The sequence below is a fragment of the Rhinoraja longicauda genome, chromosome 16 (genome assembly GCF_053455715.1).
Source record: "Rhinoraja longicauda isolate Sanriku21f chromosome 16, sRhiLon1.1, whole genome shotgun sequence".
Taxonomy (NCBI): Eukaryota; Metazoa; Chordata; class Chondrichthyes; order Rajiformes; family Arhynchobatidae; genus Rhinoraja; species Rhinoraja longicauda.
The window spans coordinates 44748427-44768933 of NC_135968.1; the positions used below are offsets into that span (position 1 = coordinate 44748427).

Here is a 20507-nt window from a genome sequence, read left to right on the forward strand (position 1 = left end):
AGGGGAATCAAGAACCGGAGAATATGGGTTTAAGGTGAGAGGGGACAGATTTAATAGGAACCCGAGGGGCAAGTTTTTTCACAGAGTTTGGTGGATATATGGAACGAGCTGCCAGAGGAGGCAATTGAGACTATAACAACATTTTAAGAGATTTGGACAGGTGCATGGTTAGGAAAGGTTTAGAGGGTTATGAGCGAAACACGGGCAGGTGGGACTAGTGTAGATGGGACATCCTGGTTGGCATGGGTAAGTTGGGCCAGATGGCCTGTTTCATTGCTGTATGACACTAAGTCATGAAGCAATTTTATAGTACTTCGGTCAGGCTGTATTTGGTATATTGTGAGCAGTTCTGGTTGCCGCTTTACAAGAGGGATGTGGAGGCTTTGGAAAGTGTGCAGGGAAGGGTTACCAGAACGATGCCTGGATTAGTTGGTATTAGATACAGGGCGTACTTGGATTGTTTTGTCTGGAATGCTTGAAGTTGAGGGGAAACTTGATATAAAATTATGTGAGGCATAGGTAGATGTTGGGTAGGGTCAAAGGGTCGACAGTCGGAACCTATTTCCCAAGAGGGAAATATTAAATACTAGCGGACACAGCTTTAAGGTGAGAGGAACAGAGTTTTAACAAGATGCGTGCGTCGGGTTTTTTTAACATAGGGAATGGTGAGTGCCTGAGAAGCGCTGCCAGGAAAGATGGCAGAGGCAGATTTGTTTGTGTCATTTAATGGCCTTTTGGATGGGCACATTGATATGCAGGAAATGGAAGGATACTGATTATGTGCAGACAGATAAAAGTTGGTCTAGGCATCATGTTCGGCACAGACATTGTGGGCCAAGGGGCGTGTTCCTGTTCTGTACTGTTCAATGTTTTAAACCAGTTTAATTTGGGCAAACTGCATTGCAAGTAGTCATAATAGTGCAAGAAAATAACTGCAGATGCTGGTACAAATCAAAGGTATTTATTCACAAAATGCTGGAGTAACTCAGCTGGTCAGGCAGCATCTCAGGAGAGAAGGATGGGTGACGTTTCGGGTCGAGACCCTTCAAGTAGTCATGATGATCCTAGGTTTATTCAGTGCCCATTCTAAATTGATCGTAGTCAGAGTAATGTCAGTCAGAGTGATGATAAATGTTGCATTTGGTTGTCGTGTATTGGAACTGTATGGGAAGGAAAAGGTTTGGAATAAAATTAATTGGTGCTGTGAAAAATAGAGCCAGCAGCTCATTGTTGGTTTTTATTTGAGTCATTGTGTTTGACCAACTTGTTTGCGTTTTCGTTTCGATTTTTGATTTTATAAATGATCATTTACTGAATGTGTTCGTGAGCTAACATTTTGAACTGATGCATTATTTCTGGTGATGGTACTGTCGCAGTATTGTCAAATATAGTTCCAAGATTTGGACCCAGTGGCAATTAAGTCATGAACACGATGGGATGAATCTTGGAAGGGGACTTGTAGCTGTTATTATTGTGTGTCTGCTGACATTTAGAGGGGTTCATAGACTAGTCCTACTGGAATAGCATGCAGAATTAATGACTTCAGGTGTACGGAGAAACCATAGATATTTGAGGTTCCTCCTTGCAATGTAGTTAAAAGGAGATTTATTAAGGATGATCAAAGCTGTCAAGTTTTAGCACGCGAGTTAGTAGAAACTGTTTCCAAGGACAGAAGCATTGGGAGCCACAGGATATAGATTAGATATAAGGTGATTGACCCAAGGAAAATATTTATGTAATGAGTTAGTATCTTCCAGTAAACACTACCAGTAGGGGTACATGCAGCAGATAACTTACAGTAGAAAATTGAATCAACATTTGAGGTGGAAAGCAAGTGAGAAGCAAAACAAGACGATAGTGATTAAGAGTAGCTAGTTCAAGTGTGAGCACCACATGCAATATGACCTTTATGCTATATTAGACAATAATTTTGTTTCCTGATGATAATTGATAACAAATAATTTAGTGTAGACACAAAATGCTGGAGTAACTCAGCGGGTCAGGCAGCATCTCTGGAGAGTAGGAATGGGTGATGTTTCGGGTCGAGACTGAAGAGTCTGAAGAAGGGTCTCATAGAAAATATAGAAACATAGAAAATAGGTGCAAGAGGAGGCTATTTGGCCTCCGAGTGTGTAGGAAGTCGATGAGACGGTGGGATAACATAGAACTAATGTGAATGGGTGATCAGTGGTCGACATGGGGCAAAGGGCCTGTTTCTGTGCTAGATTTCTAAACTAGTCAGCAATATTCCCCCAAATTCCAGTAATATAACCTTAATGAACAATAGAAAGAGGTTAGGACAAATTATAATATTTTAACAATGAAAATTTTCAGAAAATTAGATTATGGGTTAATATATTAAACTGATTTTTGAAAATTAAGTTATTTGTAAGTTTTTCCTTTTTGTAGGGTGATCGTGAAACTTTTGAAAACTATTACAGAAGACAGCGAAGGAAGCAAGCAGGATTGGTATTACAGCCACAGTCAAATATGGTAATGTTCAGGACAATGGTTAATAGTTGCACATTATTTTGTGTTTGATATGGTTAAGACCATTTGCTAAAATATCTGTTCTGTTGTCCTATTTGTACTAGAATGAAACTGTTGAAGGCTACAGAAAGTATTTTAACCAGATTGTTGGGTAAGCCCTTCTGTCCTGTTAAAGATTTATTTATACACTTTCCTCATCGGGCTTCTAAAAAAAGTAATGCCATGCGATGTTAAAACATTCGCAGCTTCTGTGTGTATTGCTATGCAGACAGTTGATATTGTAAAAAAATCAAAATATAACAAGTCACTTTTGCAGAAGAAAAGACTGGCATTTTTATAAATGTGTATAAAATGTATAAAAGCAAATTTATTCATGGGCGGCACGGTAGCGCAGCGGTAGAGTTGCTGCTTTACAGCGAATGCAGCGCCGGAGACTCAGGTTCGATCCTGACTACGGGTGCTGTACTGTAAGGAGTTTGTACGTTCTCCCCGTGACCTGCGTGGGTTTACTCCGAGATCTTCGGTTTCCTCCCACACTCCAAAGACGTACAGGTATGTAGGTTAATTGGCTGGGTAAATGTAAAAATTGTCCCTAGTGGGTGTAGGATAGTGTTAATGTGCGGGGATCACTGGGCGGCACGGACTTGGAGGGCCGAAAAGGCCTGTTTCCGGCTGTATATATATGATGATAATGTTCATCGGTAATGTTTTTATTACTTTTGGTCCTCTGATTTTAGATTTTTTGTGCTGGAAGATCACATTTTGCATGCAACACAAGGGTTGGTGACCAGAGCATTTACTGATGAACTCTGGAACATGGCACTTTCAAAAATAATTGCAGTTTTAAGAACCCATTCAGTAAGTTATTTGCAACGTTTATCGTCACTTTTAATGGATAAAAGTGGATTAATAACCATGGTCTCGGAAGAAGGTCATGCAAATTGAGACGCTATTTTTCTCACCCCATTCAACCTATATTTAAAATCTCCTGCTCCAAATTCAAAGTCAAGTCGCTTTGTACTTGGGACTTGATCGCATCAGTAATTTACATCATTGTTTCCACAACCATAATTTGGCGTTTTAAAATCTTATTGCCATACATAAGTTGGTATGAAATATCCGAGGTGAAAGTTGGAGGAAAAAATAGATTGAATTGTCTTTTCAGACATAGTTTGATTTAGCAGCACCTGAGAATCATGTGGAGGAGACATGTAGTGTACATCTAAATGCTTTTCCAAAAGAGCAGTGTTTATCTCATGCAGCAAAATAAGATTGAATTGAATTGAATAGATTTTATTAGCCAAGTATGTAATACATACATGAATTTGCCTTGGTGCTTTGCTCACAAGTCACAACACGATATACATTAGACAATTAAAAATAAAACATTATAATTTAAACATGTGAATAATAAAATAAAATACCAGAGCAAAAGGGGGCTGCAGACTTTTGGCTGTTGAGTAGAGCTACTGTTCATGGAAAAAGGCTGTTTTTATGTCTGGCTGTGGCGGCTTTGACAGGATTTTGTTTGTGGACTTTAGCTCTGCATTCAACACCATTGTGCTAGAGCTACTACACTCCAAACTCACCCAGTTGACTGTGCCTGAACCCCTCTGTCAGTGGATCACCAACTTCCTGACAGACAGGATGCAGCCTGTGAGGCTGGGAAAGCACATCTCGGACCCGCAGACCCTCAGCATAGGAGCACCGCAAGGCTGCGTACTCTCCCCTCTCCTTTACTCTCTCTACACCAATGACTGCACATCCACAGACTCCTCTGTCAAGCTCCTCAAGTTTGCGGATGACACAACCCTGATTGGACTGATCCAGGATGGGGAGGAATCTGCCTACAGAGGGGAAGTGACACAGCTGGCGTCCTAGTGCCATTGCAACAACCTGGAGCTCAATGCTCTCAAGACAGTGGAATTGACTGTAGACTTTAGGAGAGCTCCCCTCCCCACACTCATCATCAACAACACCACAGTCACAATGGTGGAGTCATTTAAGTTCCTTGGAACCAACTTCTCCAGGGACCTTAAATGGGGGGCCACCATCGACTCCACATTCAAAAAGGGCCAACAGAGGATGTTACTTCCTGCGGCAGCTGAGAAAACACAATCTGCCACAGGCAATGGTGGTCCAGTTTTATACTGCCATCATAGACTCTGTCCTCACCTTCTCCATCGTGGTCTGGTTTGGCTCAGCCACCAAGCATGACCTCTGGAATCTGCAGCGCATCGTTCGATCAGCCGAGAAGAAAGTGAGCGGGTAAGATCATCTCTGACCCCTCTCACCCTGGCCACAAAGTCTTTGAAGCACTTCCCTCTGGAAGGCGACTCCGGACTGTCAAAGCAGCCACAGCCAGACATGAAAACAGCTTTTTTCCACGAGCAGTAGCTCTATTCAACAACCAAAAGTCTGCAGCCCCCTTCTGCTCTGGTATTTTATTTTATTCTTCACATGTTTAAATTATAATGTTTTATTTTTAATTGTCTACTGTATATCATGTTGTTACTTGCGAGCAAAGTACCAAGGCAAATTACTTGTATGTATATATATTTGGCTAATAATTGCATTCTTGACTTCCTCATCCACAGTCTGTTTGAATTAGGAGAAATACTTCTTCCTCATTAACAATCAGTACGGGAGCACCTCAAGGCTGCGTACTCAGCCCCCTGCTCCACTCACTATACTCATGACTGTGTAGCTGGACATTGAGCCGGACTCACCAGTCTGAAGAAGGGTCTCGACCCGAAACGTCACCCATTCCTTCTCTCCTGAGATGCTGCCTGACCTGCTGAGTTACTCCAGCATTTTGTGAATAAATACCCTGGATTCTTTATTTAATCTGTCAATTGCAATAAAATATTGGACAGAATCAGATCATTTAACTCGGCTTTGCTACTTAAATTAACATCAACTTCACAATTACAAATTGAGCTATTAATTTTCAAATGAAAATAATTAAGTCGTTTGTGCTTGAGCCATGACACAGAATATTGCCGAGAGGCAGGTGAAAAGACTTAGCCAGCTATGTGTATTCAGTGGCTTGAACAAGTGGCACAAAATCTAATATCAGATGAAATCTTCACAAACCTGTTAGAACTCAGGAGGCTGCCTCTTTGATAACTGTAATTGACCGCAACTGTAGGAGGGCGATGTGTCCACTATTTGCAGTACCCATGTTCATTGACAAGTATGTGTCAAATAAGTGAATGATTATGCCTCCTGTCTTTGACTTTTTTGTAATTAAAAGTTACTTGGATTTGGGAGAGAGCCTGCCATGCTTTTGTTTATCTCAGCAGAATTGGGAATTAAGTCACAGCTGGGGGCTATTTGCATAATCTTTTAGTGATTTACAATTGACTGAGCCTTCCAAACATGCTTTTAGTTTGGGGGTTTAGATCATGCAGAGTTAATCTGCTGTTATTGTTACAATCTGTCCTCATTAGTCCTCACTGACCTCTTCATTAGATCAGATTGAATAGTTCATTAATGAAAGCACTACCAGGAAAGGTTCCTAATTATCATTCTGAACGCTCTGTTTCCAAAATACACCCCAACGGCGAAACCAGCAGTGTTCACTTTTTGCAGCAAATTAAGATCTTTTCGTTGGAGACATTATGTAGTCCATAAAAGGTGCAAAGTAAAAGACAGATTTCTATTGAGGTCAAAATGAAGTATTTTTAAGTTAAATTAAGTGGATTTTTTTTCTATTTAATATGTCAATTACAATGAAATATTACATCAAATTGGGTCATTTATCTTGTCTTGTTTTTGCTATTTCCCACTCTCAAATTAATGCTAACCACAAACTGAGTGATTAATTGTAGAATGAAAATAAATCAAAGGAAAATATAGCAAATGCTGAAAATATTGAAATTGAATCAAAAAATGCTGGAACGCTCACGAGACAGTTCCGAGAGAGAGAGAGAGAGAGAAACACACTGGTTGATGCTTTTGTGTAAAATGCCCTTGGAATAAGTGGATTTTTCTATAAATATGAAAATTATTTGTATCATGAAATGATAATACAATCTGGGGATAACCCATTTTTTCCCCCATTTATCATTGTTAATTTTGAAGTAATCTTGTTCAATTTTACTTTTGTCAAGTATCATTGTGGTTTGTTATTTTTTATTTTCTGTTGCTTTAGGAATAATTCATAATTATGATTTGTATACATATTAAATATTTTAAGAAAACTGATGTGAAGAAATATTCCATTTGGAAATGTATTGCTGATAAAACATAACAGATGCTATGAATAATCATTCATTTTTGTATTTCTGTTCTCTGGTTAAAATGCACATCTGTGCAGATGGCTAATTATAACTTTATATATCTTTAATATTGTCATCCTAGTTGTATTGCACTGATCCTGACCTTGTTTTGGAGTTGAAAAACGTAATTGTCGTTTATGCTGACACTTTGCAAGTAAGTATCAGTTTGTTAAGATTAACTTTACCTTCTGTCCTGAATTATATTAAATTCATTATCTCTGGGCGTTACGGTGGCATAACGGTAGAGCTACTGCCTTACAGCGCCAGAGACCCGGGTTCGATCCTGACTATGGGTGCTGTCTGTACAGAGTTTGTACGTTCTCCCCGTGACCTGCGTGGGTTTTCTGAGATCATCAGTTTCCTCCCACACTCCAAAGACGTACAGGTTTTAGGTTAATTGGCTTGGTATAAATGTTAAAAAATTGTCCCTAGTGTGCGTGAGGATAGCGTTGAGTGTGCGGGGATCGGTGGGCAGTGTGAACTCGGTGGACTGAAGGGCCTGTTTCCATGCTAAATCTCTAAAAATAAAAAAATAAACTAAATTAGAAAATGAATCTCAAAATGTCTAATGCGAAGAGTTTGTAGATTCCAAGAGGATGAAAACAAAAAGCAAACGAGTGATTCCATGATAGAACTTTCTATATTGGAGTTATAATAAATGAGAATTTCCAGGAATAGTCATTATTATTGCAATTTGTCAGCAGAATAATAGTTGACGTTGACATGGTAGAATATTGATAAAGAATGCAGGAAAAAAGAGACAAGAAAGTGGTGGTGGATGTTGCAACAGGCAAGGGAGCAAATGTTGATAAAGGTTGAAGGTGCCGATATTCAAGTTGCCTTTTTTGCTGCATAACAGTAGGGCAGAAAACTTGAGAGCATCAGAAATGGCAAATAACATTCAAGTCTGCGGGTAAATCATATGTTGTATATAAAATAAGTTTCTTCATTTAGTTTAGAGATAAACAGGCCCTTCAGCACACCGAGTCCGCACCGACCCCGCACGCTAACACAATCCTACACCGACTAGGGACAATTTACAATTTTACCTAGCCAATTAGCCTACAAGCCTATGCATCTTTGGAGTGTGGGAGTAGGTCACGGGCTGAACTCTACACAGACAGCACCTGTAGTCGGGATGGAATCCAGGTCTCTGGTGCTGCAGAGCAGCAATTCTACCACAGCGCCACCCATGCCACTGCTGGTGAGGTTTTGCAACTCTACTGGTAAAGATATTGGAATCATTTACTTTCTATAGGTTTTTATACTTTATAATCTTGTGTACAGTAGTCAATTGAGCTAAAATCTCATGCTTAGATTAAAACGTAACGCTTGCCTTTGCTACTTGATACAAAATATCCTATGCTAACTTAAACTGATCAAGTAAAAATGCACATGTAACTTAAAATACTGGAATGAAAGTACCATCTGTTCTGGCAGTATTGAGCATAGAATGTATAGATCCAGTTTCGCAGATAGATAAAAGAGTAAATGAACTATGAAATATGGTGCTGAATCATGACTATAATGACTGATTAATTTCTGAATAAATTTCTGGAATTACTTTCACCAGATAGTTATACATAGGAAGGTGAACAACTATTTTAAAACCCTGGCTTGGGCAACTTACAAACTATTTGTGAGTCATTCATGACTAGAAAGACACTAATTCCAGAAATCTATTTTTTGGTTTCTATGACTCCTTTTTGAAAAATATGATCCTGTACTCTTTCCCAATCGACCTTGCAAAAATACATCCTCGTTCTTCCCTGTTAAGAATTGCATCCATCTTACTGGTACTCATCATTCTTTTTAGCAAAATGTATCATTTCACTCTTTTCAAAGCTACATGTCATTTGTTGTGTAGCAGCACATTCTTTGATGGCCTAGTGTTGTCCTCTATAGGATTGGCAATGATTTTGTGTTTACTGCAAATGTTGTTGTTTCTTGAACATTCAACCGCAAGTTGTTAATTTATGTCGTGTAAAGAAGTGGTCCAGCTCTGATGTTTTGGCAGCACTGCTATCTAACTTGCTAGATGACCATTCAGTATGACTATATTTTCTGTCACTAAGTTGATTTCTTATTGTGCTACTTACTACCTTTGGCTTCAGACTCTCTGACAAACCTATTATATGCCACACTTTAAAACGCTTTTTTTGGAAGTCTGTATAGACCCTGTCAATAATTATTCATAAGTATGACTGGACCAAAGCTTGTTTTGTGAACAAGACATAAATGTTATGCCTGTCTTAATTTGTTTGCCATGAGATTGTATTATCCCATTCTCTCAAGTCCCTTGGATAAAATGACCTTTCCTTTGATAGAATTCTCTAATAGCCCAAATCTGTCATCTGATCTTTCAAATGTTTCCAGAGTTTGGTTTTCCTGAACACAATTGAAAGATTTGTACTCTTGAGGAATGAAGCCAAACCCTTGCCACAGTTTAGCAATGTCCACAAAGTGAAGTTGTATCTTAGAACGCGTTCTCATGATATTTCAGTCATTCACGTGAACAAGGGTTTTTGCTGCTTTTTGTGTGGGCATTCCTTTGAATGCAGTTTGTTCCCAATATTGTTGATGTGGCCTCTTTATTCCTGTTCTCACCAGGATCCAGAGGTAGTGTAAAAACCAATGAACCTGACGTTACTTCATGGAACAACAGCTATAAATCTAATCCATAGGGAAAAAAATATCTTTATTTTTTGCAATACAATTAAAATTCCAAAAACCGCTTTTGTGAATTTTCTCATGTTTTACTACAACCAAAACTGAATTAAACCTTTTTGTTGTTTCTTCTCAGATAATATACATGTTCTTGATTTTTTTTTTAGGGTTATGGATTTTCTGTGAGCAGACTTTTTGATCTATTGCTTGAAATTCGGGATCAATATAATGAAACTTTATTAAAGAAATGGGCAGTGGTGTTTAGGTTGGTGTTATTTTATGTTAAAAAAAATTGTGATCACAGTGATGTAAAAGGATGTGCTACCATTATAACGAATCCTCTAACTTGACGAAATAACTATTTACTTACCATCCCCACAAGATAGAGTGAGAGGCTATATTCTCTAGCGAATTGCTCAGCTCCTGACTCCACAAAGCCTTTCTTCTGTCTGTTAGGCATGATAGGTGCAATGGAATACTCTCCACTTGCTTGAATGAGTGCAGCTCAAAAAACACTCAATGCTCAGCAAATCAAAGCACCCAACTTGAATTCTGCCACATTTACTTGCATGACCTGTATTATACCTGCAAAGTACAGGTTGTGGAGGCAGCACACCAGCAAAATGCATTGGAGCTAATTGCTGAAGCTGCACTGACAGACGCTCTTAAATCCATGGCTGCCTTGTAGTGGAGAAGTTGGAAGAGTAGGAGGTCAATACCACCTGTAATGCTCTCTCTGAACCTAGAAACTTCCTTAAAGACTGCAATAGTTATATAAGGTGGCTCCTCATCACCTTGTTTAAATCAAGTGGGTTGGAACGACAATGCTTGCCACACTTTCTGTAGATTGATGCTGATACAGGATTTTTTTTAAATGGCATCCATTATTTAATCTCCCATCCCAAAATAAATTGTTACTTTTGATTTTTATAGAAAAACATTGAATTATTCCATTAATCAATGATGACCAAATTATTAATGCTGTCAAATTATTATGCATTTGCATTCTGTACAGTTTATTCAATCTGCGTATGATGCAGCTTCACTGGAGTTTTTATAATCTTTTTAACAGAGAAATTTTTGAATCTGACAACTACAGTCCAATTCCTGCAGCAAATGAAGAGGAATACAGAATGATAATTAGTCGATTCCCATTTCATGACACAGAGCTTGAAAAGGTCTGTAACTTTGTTATAATCTTAAAGAGTATCTTGTTGATGACTAGTTTTATTCCAATTTGCTTATTCTGCAAATTTTGTTTTATGGTATTGTTAACTTTTCATTAAAACACTAGGTGAGATCTTGCCCAATTCAAGAAGGAAAATCTGTGAAACCACTTTTTTTTGCAATATCAGAACACTTACGTTTTAACACTTCTTAGAATGCAATTTACTTTGTTTAACACGTCTAACAATGTAATGTGCTAGGTTCTGAATATTTGTGAAATATATTTTGAACTGCATTTAATTAAAACGAATAACTTTATGAAGTAAATTATATCATACTTTCAAGTATCCGCATTCTACAGTGATGGTCAGAGTTCCAAATCAATTGTTTTCTGTTTCCTTGCATTCCCATTTTAAAATTGCTAAATGCATTATGTTGATTTGGCAATGGGATTTTCCTGTCACTTTTATCCCCTCTGTAAGTTTAATAGTATCCTGAGAAGTTATGCCCTATTTTACTGCAGATTCAAATGTAAAATTACACAACTTTAACTGAAGGAACTAAGTAGTTTTTAGGTTGGGTTAATTATATCAAAATTACATCAGACATTTTATTTGCATTTTGTTCCAACATTCATGCACAAGAAATCACTCACCATAAAAGTACTTGCTATTAAAGTTTATAATACCATATGAACTTAAAACATGTTCAGTAACATTGAATTATTAAAAACATTTTCTCTCTTTTCATAGCAACCTTTTCCAAAGAGGTTTCCAGTATCTCTATCAGTTCCTGAGATCTACAAAGAGTTCAAGGAATTCATTTATGCAAGCCTTAAATTTTCCGAGTCTCTTCATCGCAGGTATTCATAATGCAAAATGCAAAAGTCATATCTCATTGTTGCAATAGAAAGTTGAAACAACTCTTGCAGTTTTAGGGTTATTATATATCACCTTGGAATAGGAAATAATTATAATACATTAATTTTTAATGCAAAATATTTCTCTTTCATATGTTTTGCAAATTGCAATTTCAAAGTAGAATCTTTACATTTTGAAATGTATTCTGAGTACTTATTTAAAATTCTTCTCCCCTCCCAACACTACAATCAGTCTGAAGAAGGGTCCCGACATTTGTTGCCCATCCACGTTCTCCGGAGATGCTGCCCGGCCTGCTAAGTTACTCTAGCACTTTTTTTGTAAACCTGCACCTGCAGTTCCTTGTGTCTAACTATACACAATTGTTTTCAACACTGTCAGCTGTTTATTTTGCTGTAATATTTGCACTCATTTACATGAAGGCAGTTGAATGAATCATTTCACTGTTGTGCAGAGCAACATGACATAATCTTTACATTGAATCAGTAGAGATGATTATAAATCAGGTGCTCTTTGGATCTCAAACACACTGCCAGGGCACAATATGTCAATGTTTTATCATGATATTTCTAATGTAACAAATTATTATGAAATCCACTTCACTTGGCATTTTTTTACTGAGTATATCTTGCATATCTTTTATTTTGATTCTCAGTTCGACAGAAATAGATGATATGCTCAGAAAATCTACCAATTTACTACTGACTCGAACTTTGAGTGGATGTTTGCAAAACCTGATCAAGAAACAGCACATAGGTTTGACTGAGGTATGTATTTAACACCTAGAACAACTCATGTTTGAAAGTGATTCCAACCATAATGTAAAATGGTGTATGCCGACCATGGATGTTAAATGAGTTAGGTTAAATAGCATTCACTGGGGTACAATATAATTAATAACTATGCATGTTTAACTCTCTTTAACATAACATAACATAACAACACTTTATTGTCACTCGGCACAACACCGAGCGAAATTTCAGCAGTCACACAAAATACAGCAAAAAAGAAAAGAACACAGGACACCCGACCCCAACACAAACATCCATCACAGTGACTCCAAACACCCCCTCACTGTGATGGAGGCAACAAAACTTCCCCTCTCTTCCCCCCGCACCCACGGACAGGCAGCTCGACCCCTACCGAGGCAAACGACACGCACAGCCCCCGCAAGGGGATGGAAGGCCCCCCGGCCGAGCCGCCCCGGGCACCGAAACGTCCCGCGGCCACACCGGGCGATGTTAAGTCCAACGGCCGAGCCGCACCGGGCACTGAAACGTCCCGCGGCCGAACAGCGCTGACGATGTTAAGTCCAGCGGCCAAGCCGCACCGGGCACTGAAACGTCCCGCGGCCACACCGGGCGATGTTAAGTCCAGCGGCCAAGCCGCACCGGGCATTGAAACGTCCCGCGGCCGAGCCGCACCGGGCACTGAAACGTCCCGCGGCCACACCGGGCGATGTTAAGTCCAGCGGCCGAGCCGCACCGGGCACTGAAACGTCCCGCGGCCGAGCTGCGCCGGCAATGTTAAGGCCCGCAGCCGAGCCGCACCGGGCACTGAAACGGCCCGCAGCCGAGCTGCGCCGGCAATGTTAAGGCCCGCAGCCGAGCCGCACCGGGCACTGAAACGTCCCGCAGCCGAGCTGCGCCGGCAATGTTAAGGCCCGCAGCCGAGCCGCGCCCTGAAGCACCTATCCACATGAGAAAAATAATAAACAATGGAACCATAATTAGATACAAAAAGCTGGAGTAACTCAGCGGGAAAGGCAGCATCTCTGGAGAGAAGGAATGGGTGACGTTTCGGGTTGAGACCCTTCTTCAGACTGGTTAAGGATAAAGGAAACAAGAGATATAGACGGTGATGTGGAGAGATAAAGAACGATGAATGAAAGATATGCAAAGAAGTAACGATGATTAAGGAAACAGGCCAATTTTAGCTGTTTGTAGGCTGAAAATGAGAAGCTAGTGCGTCTTGGGTCACCTAAATTGCAGTGATTTTTTTTTAGTCTATACGTTGTGTTTGCTAAACAGTTAAATAATTGTTCTACATGGGTCTAGTGTGCTGCAATCTAGTAAATGTCTAATAAGTAACTCTTGTTACTGATGGTTGAAATAATAACAATGGTTGTAAGGCACTTTTATAGATGTTGCCCAGAATGAAATGCATCAATTTAGGGTAGTGCTACAAAATGTTAACTGCCAAAAGGTGCAAGCAAAGTTTCACTGGAAATATTTTTTGCATGTTGTAGCTTGTACAAATCATCATAAATACAACACATCTGGAGCAGGCCTGTAAATACCTTGAAGACTTTATAACAAACATAACCAATGTTTCCCCTGAGACTGTGCACACCACGCGACTTTATGGCCTATCCACATTCAAGGTATGTGCAGTATGGATGTGTTTAGCAATCAGTATTCAGAAATTGACCCTGTAATTACCGTAGTCATGTATGCAACAGTTATTTTAGTAGCTTTGATAGTTGTGTCTGTGACTATGCACTGTAGGATCATAAAAGGAGCTTGGTCAGCCTGAAAATTCTCTGGCAATATGAAACCTGGTGGAAAAAAATATTGATAAAAAAATCTATTAGTTCATAAAACATTTCATAACCCTCTATGATATTTGATCATTCTATGTTGCAGAATTGTAAATAGTTCATATTCTATATTTAAAGCTTATTTTCTAATTGTAAGAGAATCATAAGTATGCTTTGATCCCGAAGATGCAAGTATGTGGTAATTAAATTACTTGGGGTCTAGATCTGGAGCAGAAAAATCAACTGTTATTCTTTTCACAAATGCTGTCTATGTTCAGAATTTTCTGTTTTGATTTGAGATTTACAGCATCTGCAGCTTTTTTTGATTATCATAAAATACTTTATTTTGGAATGCCTGACATGTTTTATCTGCGTGTATACTGGAGAAATTTGTATAAAAATAGTGAAATATTTGGATTGATCATGCCATGTGATGGGTAACATGAAAGTATCAGTTAATTCAAATGATTGTTTAATGCAGGATGCCAGACATGCAGCAGAAGGAGAAATCTATACAAAGCTCAACCATAAAATTGATGAATTCATACAACTAGCTGATTATGAATGGACTATGACCGAACCCAATGGTCGAGCCAGTGGCTATTTAATGGATCTTATAAATTTTCTCCGGAGCACTTTTCAAGTTTTTACGCATTTGCCTGTGAGTATCAAGTATGAGTATGAAAATACTAATATGTGTGCATGTTTTGATTGCTTTAAAGTCTTTTGTTAGGTCCTTAAACTGGCAACATTTCCCTCTACTATTCATGTTTACAGTTTTTAAGACCTTTTGTAGATAGTTTTTCATTTCAATGCAATTTTCTTTCTAAGTGGCGTCCTTGTGGCCTCGATACACAAGCGGAGAAGCAAACATGCTTCATAACTCCAATTAGTTCTGCAGGTGGCGCTAATCCAGTTTTATTTTTTTTAAACAGTAGGTCTCAATAAATTGCTCTGCCTTTGATGATCAAACAAAATAACCCTCAAAATAAGAATGCCCTTCTTTTCACAGTGCAGCAGAATTGATGGAATTGAAATGTTGAATTTTGCTATCTAATTTACAGCATAATTCTCTCATAAATCTAAGTATGATTTGAATATGATTAGTGCACAATTATGACCATTATTGAAGTGGATTGATGTGGACATTCTATGCTTTTGTAATGTGAAGATGTGCATCTAGCAGCTGATCTTAATAGTAATGGTATGATTTTGCTTTACAAATTAATTTAACTATTATTGGTGTTCACACTTCTCTCTGCGCATGTTTACATTTGATTTTTTTTGTTTTGATTTCCTTGCTGGGTTCCTTCTCAGAATAACGTCAGTCACCACGCAGCAATGTCGGTGAGTAGCTGAAGAAAGCATGCACGTCTGAAGGCTATGAACTGACTGTAGGTTTGTTGCTCAAGTCCAGTAGCCTTCATATAAATTTAAAATCAGCAACTAAACTTGTCCTTTCCCCAGTAATGGCTGTGCATATTCTGTTTAGAACAAACCAGCGGGATTAAAATAGGCAGGAACTGATTAACAGTAACATTCTGTGATAGAATAGTTTTTAATATGCATCACTGACTACTTCAATAGTCATTAGTAGTTTATAACAGAATTAACCCCTCAAAAGATTCAACAATCATTAATATTTTTTTTAGCTTAATGCATATCAGCAGTGATTGCCTGCAAAAACATTCAGGCAAAAATTTGAAGATATAATTGCAGCGTAGTCTTTTATTGCTTAGTGCACTCTGTGTGACATAATCTTTATCATATTTCCTTAACACTTGGGAAGTCATTTGCTCCATCAAGTTTATGCTAGCTATCGGAGCACTCTATCAATCCTATTCCAGCACATCTCCCTGCAATTTATTCTCTTTCATGTGCCCCTCGACTCTTGATTCTCCTGCTACAGACCTACCCCAAGAACAACATGCAGTAGCCAAAAGACAATGTACATTTATGATGCGACGTGTCAAGAAGGTGCAATTTTTTAATTTGTATGTCAATTGAATACCAATAACATTGCATTATTTTTGTTTGAAACACTTATCTTACAAATATGACTATTCTAATACAGACAAATAGGCCAGGAATTTGTTGGACTTTACTGCTTTAATACGGAACTACTGATACTACCCATGTACATTTGTGCGAGTTATGTGAGGGCCATTTAAATGCAAATGCCCCAAGATTACTGGTCAAGCTCTGCCGGCAATCTCTCAGCGATCCCATGTCCGGGGACCCTCATTGATCCGAACAGCAATGCAGGAAGTCCTTGCATTTTGCAGTATGTTTTGGGAATTTGCCATGGTAGACCTATGAATCTAGTCATTTGAATGAATTTGTATAAGTACATATAACAACTCCATCATCAAGTTTGCTGATGACACTGTGGTGTTGGGCCTGATCTCCGATAACGATGAGAAGGCCTACCGGGAGGAGGTGGCTGATCTGGCACGCTGGTGTCAGGACAACAGCCTCCTCTTGAATGTCACAAAAACTAAGGAGCTGATTGTAGACTTTAGAAGGGCTCAACATCCGAGGACGTACATGCCACTGGAGATAAATGGGATTACTGTGGATAGGGTGAGCAGCGCTAAATACCTGGGAGTCTACATCACAGAGGACAACACACATTGCCATGCTGGTGAGTAAGGCAAGGCAGCGCCTTTACCACCTCAGACAGTTGAAGAAATTTAGAGTCTCTCTGAGGATCCTTCAGTGCTTCTACTCTGGGGCTGTAGAAAGCATCTTGTTCGGGAACATCACAATCTGATTTGGGAACAGCTCTGCCCAGGACAGGAAGGCTCTGCGGAGAGTAGTGCGTTCGGCTGAACGCACTGTGGGAACTACACTCGCCCCCCTGCAGGACCTATACATCAGGAGGTGCAGATCCAGAGCCAGCAACATTATGAGGGACCCCTACCACCCCAGCAATGGACTGTTCCAGCTGCTACAGTCAGGCAAACGCCTCCACTGTCACGCTGTGAAAACGGAGAGGATGAGACGGAGTTTCTTCCCACAGGCCATCAGGACTGTTAACTCTCATTTCACCAGGGACTAATTTAATTTACTGTATTAATTTATTTTTTGTGTTAAAAAAAAAAAAAAATCTATTCTGTTTGTAGTTTTAGTACAATCCGCAGGCATTGCCACTTTCATTTCACTGCACATCTTGTATATGTATGTGACAAATAAACTTGACTTGACAAAAGTGAGAATTATTATTTAAGTCTTTAAATATTTTTATTTGTTTCTGAATATAGAGATCATCTGAAAGGTTGGGGATGGTGAAATAACTTGGCCGCTTTGACACACTGCAAAGATGATAGCATTTCTTAGCCATATGTTAGTCTTTTCTAGATTAGTTTTGTGGATGGAGCTTGTTCTGCCTGTACTTACCTGTTTGAGGCCCATTTTGCACACAAAGCCACGCCACTCTGCTTCCGTTTGGGAAGCAAGATCAGCCCTATGGATCAAAATTTGGCAAGTTTGGTGCTAGTGAAAATGTGGCAATTGTGGACAGCAAGCCATACCTAACAAAATCAGAGGTATAATGATATCATCACTTTGTACTGGTGGGATTGAGCAACACATGGGTCATCATTCAACACTCCTGTGTTTTAAGATATTAATAAATACTAATAACTTGGTTGTTGATTTTTTTAATCAATTATTGGTCTGTATATTCTCAGTATTCTTAATTTATAGGATTAAGTTAATAAAAAAATGTTTTTTACAATTAACAATTTCATTATATTTGAAGAACGTGATGAAGTGGATAGTTCTGTAAATTTATTCCATCTTTTGAAAGAAAAGATGTTGCCTTGTAGGTTGTAGATCAGTTACAGATATGAGCAAAGAAATGGCAGATGGAGTTTAATCCATTCAAGTGTGAGCTGCATTTGGAGAATTATGTGCAGTTCTGGTCACCTCATTAGTTGCAAGGAGAAGTTGGACAAACTCGAATTGTTTTTACTGGAGTGTTGGAGGCTGGGGGGCAGACCTGATAGAAGTTTAGAAAATTATGAGAGGCGTAGATAGGGTAGGCCTTTTTCCCCAGGCTGGAAATGTCAAATACTAGAAGGCACAGCTATAAGGATACAAGGGAAAAGTTTAAAGGAGATGTGTCGGCCATTTCGTTTTTACACAGAATAGCAGATGCCTGGAATGTGGTGGTTAATAGTGATGTTTAAGAGGCTTTTAGACAATGAATGGAGGGATATGGAGCTTATGTAGATACAATGCTTTAGTTGGATCCTGTTTGGCTGAGGGGCCTATTCCTGCACTGTACTATTCGATTTATTGCCATTGGAATTCTGAATAAAAATTAAATACTTGTATTCAAGATGCATCTCTTTTTCAATGCTTCCCTGAATCTTTTCCAAACTTCACGGCCCTTCAATGTTTTAGACCTAATGATCGAATGTGAATGCCTTCGATCAAAATCAATTGAAGATTTTGTGCCTTATGATCATCCCACATTCGGTTGTTATGTTTCTGTTTGCTTCATTTTTAACATTTTCTCCTGTTCTCCCCACTTTCCCCATTTTGCAAACTGTTTTATTTGGCTGTATTATTATAAAAATAATTATTTGACTGCTGCATGCGACGTGACTGAAATGCCTTTTCACATAATAATGAAATTTGGAGGACTTGCACAAAATGCAAAACATCAGTTTATAGCAAAGATGTCTGATGAGGAATAAATGGAACAAATGTGCTGGTCTAGGAATCAATTGTCAGTAGAACTGTGGGAGGAAGGCAACAGTGCTTTCGTGAATTAGAAGAGGGGGATTGCGTTCCGTGAATCAGAAGAGGGGAAATTGATATTTGTGGTTGGTCGAATTGAGAACAACTGTTGTATAGATTTCCAGCCAGAATTACACCCCCGTTTCCACAATCCTCTGACTTCCATGACTAAGCCAGTTCTGAACCCAAACAATCAAGTCATTGATCCCATTCAGCTTAATCTGGTGGCTCAGCCTACCATGAGGAACTTTACCAAATGCCTTTCAAAAATCCATGTACACACCATCCACTGCCTTCCACTCATTGATCACCTTCTGCACATTTTTTTAAAAAACCCAGTTCGTAAAACACAAATTTTTGACTATTAATGTCCTCTTCACAGAAGGGTCTTTGATGGCTTCACTTTTTCTTATTCCCAATTTGAGGATATAACTTGTAAAGTAATCTTGAAAACCATTTATCTGAAACATTCAAGTGAGATAAAATGTATTCTGATGATGGATAGGTCAATTGAAAATGCAAATGTATTTTTTGGTTTTGGTGTAAATATTTAAAGCATTTTAAGATAACCTTGCAGGCAACGTTAATTAAATGCAAATCTTTGCAAGTTAACTGACTTGATGAGAAATGGTTGTGAATTATGCCATCTTTCGTTTATGGTGAATCCTGTCCAGCAGATACCTTTTGTACAAGAAACATGAAGGTTTTTCCCTTAGAAAAGCAGCATCTGCCATTTGGTTAATATATGGAGATGCCCTAAAGTTACTGCCTGATGTTGAGTACATGAGTAAGTTAGCAGAGAAAATTGTGATTTGTTTTTTCTCTAAGAGCATTACTAGACATTAGACAATAGGTGCAGGGGTAGGCCATTCGGCCCTTTGAGTCAGCTTCGCTAGTTCCACTACAAAAGATGCACCAAAGATAGATAAATGAAGCAAAGCTGATGCAACTGGTAGGAATGGATCTGCATAGCAATGTCTATTGTGTTATTTGAATTCTTGTAACAAAATAAGATTTGAATATGTTGCTTGAGCAAATTAGGCAACCAAGTTACCAGCATACTGTATGCAGTAACATGAGAGAATTCAGGCAAGAAATCTTTTGATAGACACAACGGGATAGGCAGCATCTCTGGAGAGAAGGAATGGGGGACGTTTCGAGTCGAGACTCTTCTTCAGACTGAGAGTCAGGGGAGAGGGAAACTGGAGATATGGATGGGTACAAAGAGAATGTAAGGTATGAAAATGACAGGTCAAGGCAGGCGATGGTCAAGGAAATGTAGAATGGTTCATTGTTGGCTGAGCGCGAAGTGACAACGAGGTATACAAACATTAAGATTAATAAGGAGGACAGTGAAATTAGTCAGAGAACTTGGGTGGGGGAGGGATGGAGAGGGTGGGTACGCAAGGGTGACTTGAAGTTAAAGAAATCAATATTCAGACTGCTGGGTTGTGAGCTGCCCAAACTAAATATGAGGTGCTGTTCCTCCAATTTGCGTTTGGTCTCTCTCTGACAGTGGAGGAGGCCCAGGATAGAAATGTCATTATGGGAAGGGGAGTTAAAGTCTACCTTCGGCGTAAACCAGCATCTGCAGTTCCTTCCTACACACGAAATCTTTGTTTTCTCAAACTTTAGCATGCCAATAATTCAGCCTTATTAATAGATTGATGCAGGGGGGGGGGGGGGGGGAGGAAAATAAGGTTTACATTGTAACCCTAACTTGTATATAAAGCG

At 39.0% G+C, this 20507-nt stretch overlaps 1 protein-coding gene across 3 annotated transcripts in view; it reads left to right on the top strand.

Moving 5' to 3' along the window:
- Nucleotides 1-20507, top strand: part of LOC144601507 (exocyst complex component 6-like) — a 161371-nt gene that overhangs the window by 69796 nt on the left and 71068 nt on the right. Inside the window, exons 9-19 of one of the 3 annotated variants that reach the window (XM_078413722.1) lie at nucleotides 2410-2493; nucleotides 2595-2641; nucleotides 3228-3348; nucleotides 6856-6927; nucleotides 9608-9705; nucleotides 10513-10618; nucleotides 11360-11469; nucleotides 12141-12252; nucleotides 13734-13868; nucleotides 14506-14685; nucleotides 15342-15371. In XM_078413722.1, coding sequence (XP_078269848.1) covers nucleotides 2410-2493; nucleotides 2595-2641; nucleotides 3228-3348; nucleotides 6856-6927; nucleotides 9608-9705; nucleotides 10513-10618; nucleotides 11360-11469; nucleotides 12141-12252; nucleotides 13734-13868; nucleotides 14506-14685; nucleotides 15342-15371 — 1095 coding nt within the window. Of the gene's footprint in view, nucleotides 1-2409; nucleotides 2494-2594; nucleotides 2642-3227; nucleotides 3349-6855; nucleotides 6928-9607; nucleotides 9706-10512; nucleotides 10619-11359; nucleotides 11470-12140; nucleotides 12253-13733; nucleotides 13869-14505; nucleotides 14686-15316; nucleotides 15372-20507 lie in introns of all 3 variants that reach the window. The other 2 variants (XM_078413724.1, XM_078413723.1) reach the window with 2 other exon arrangements.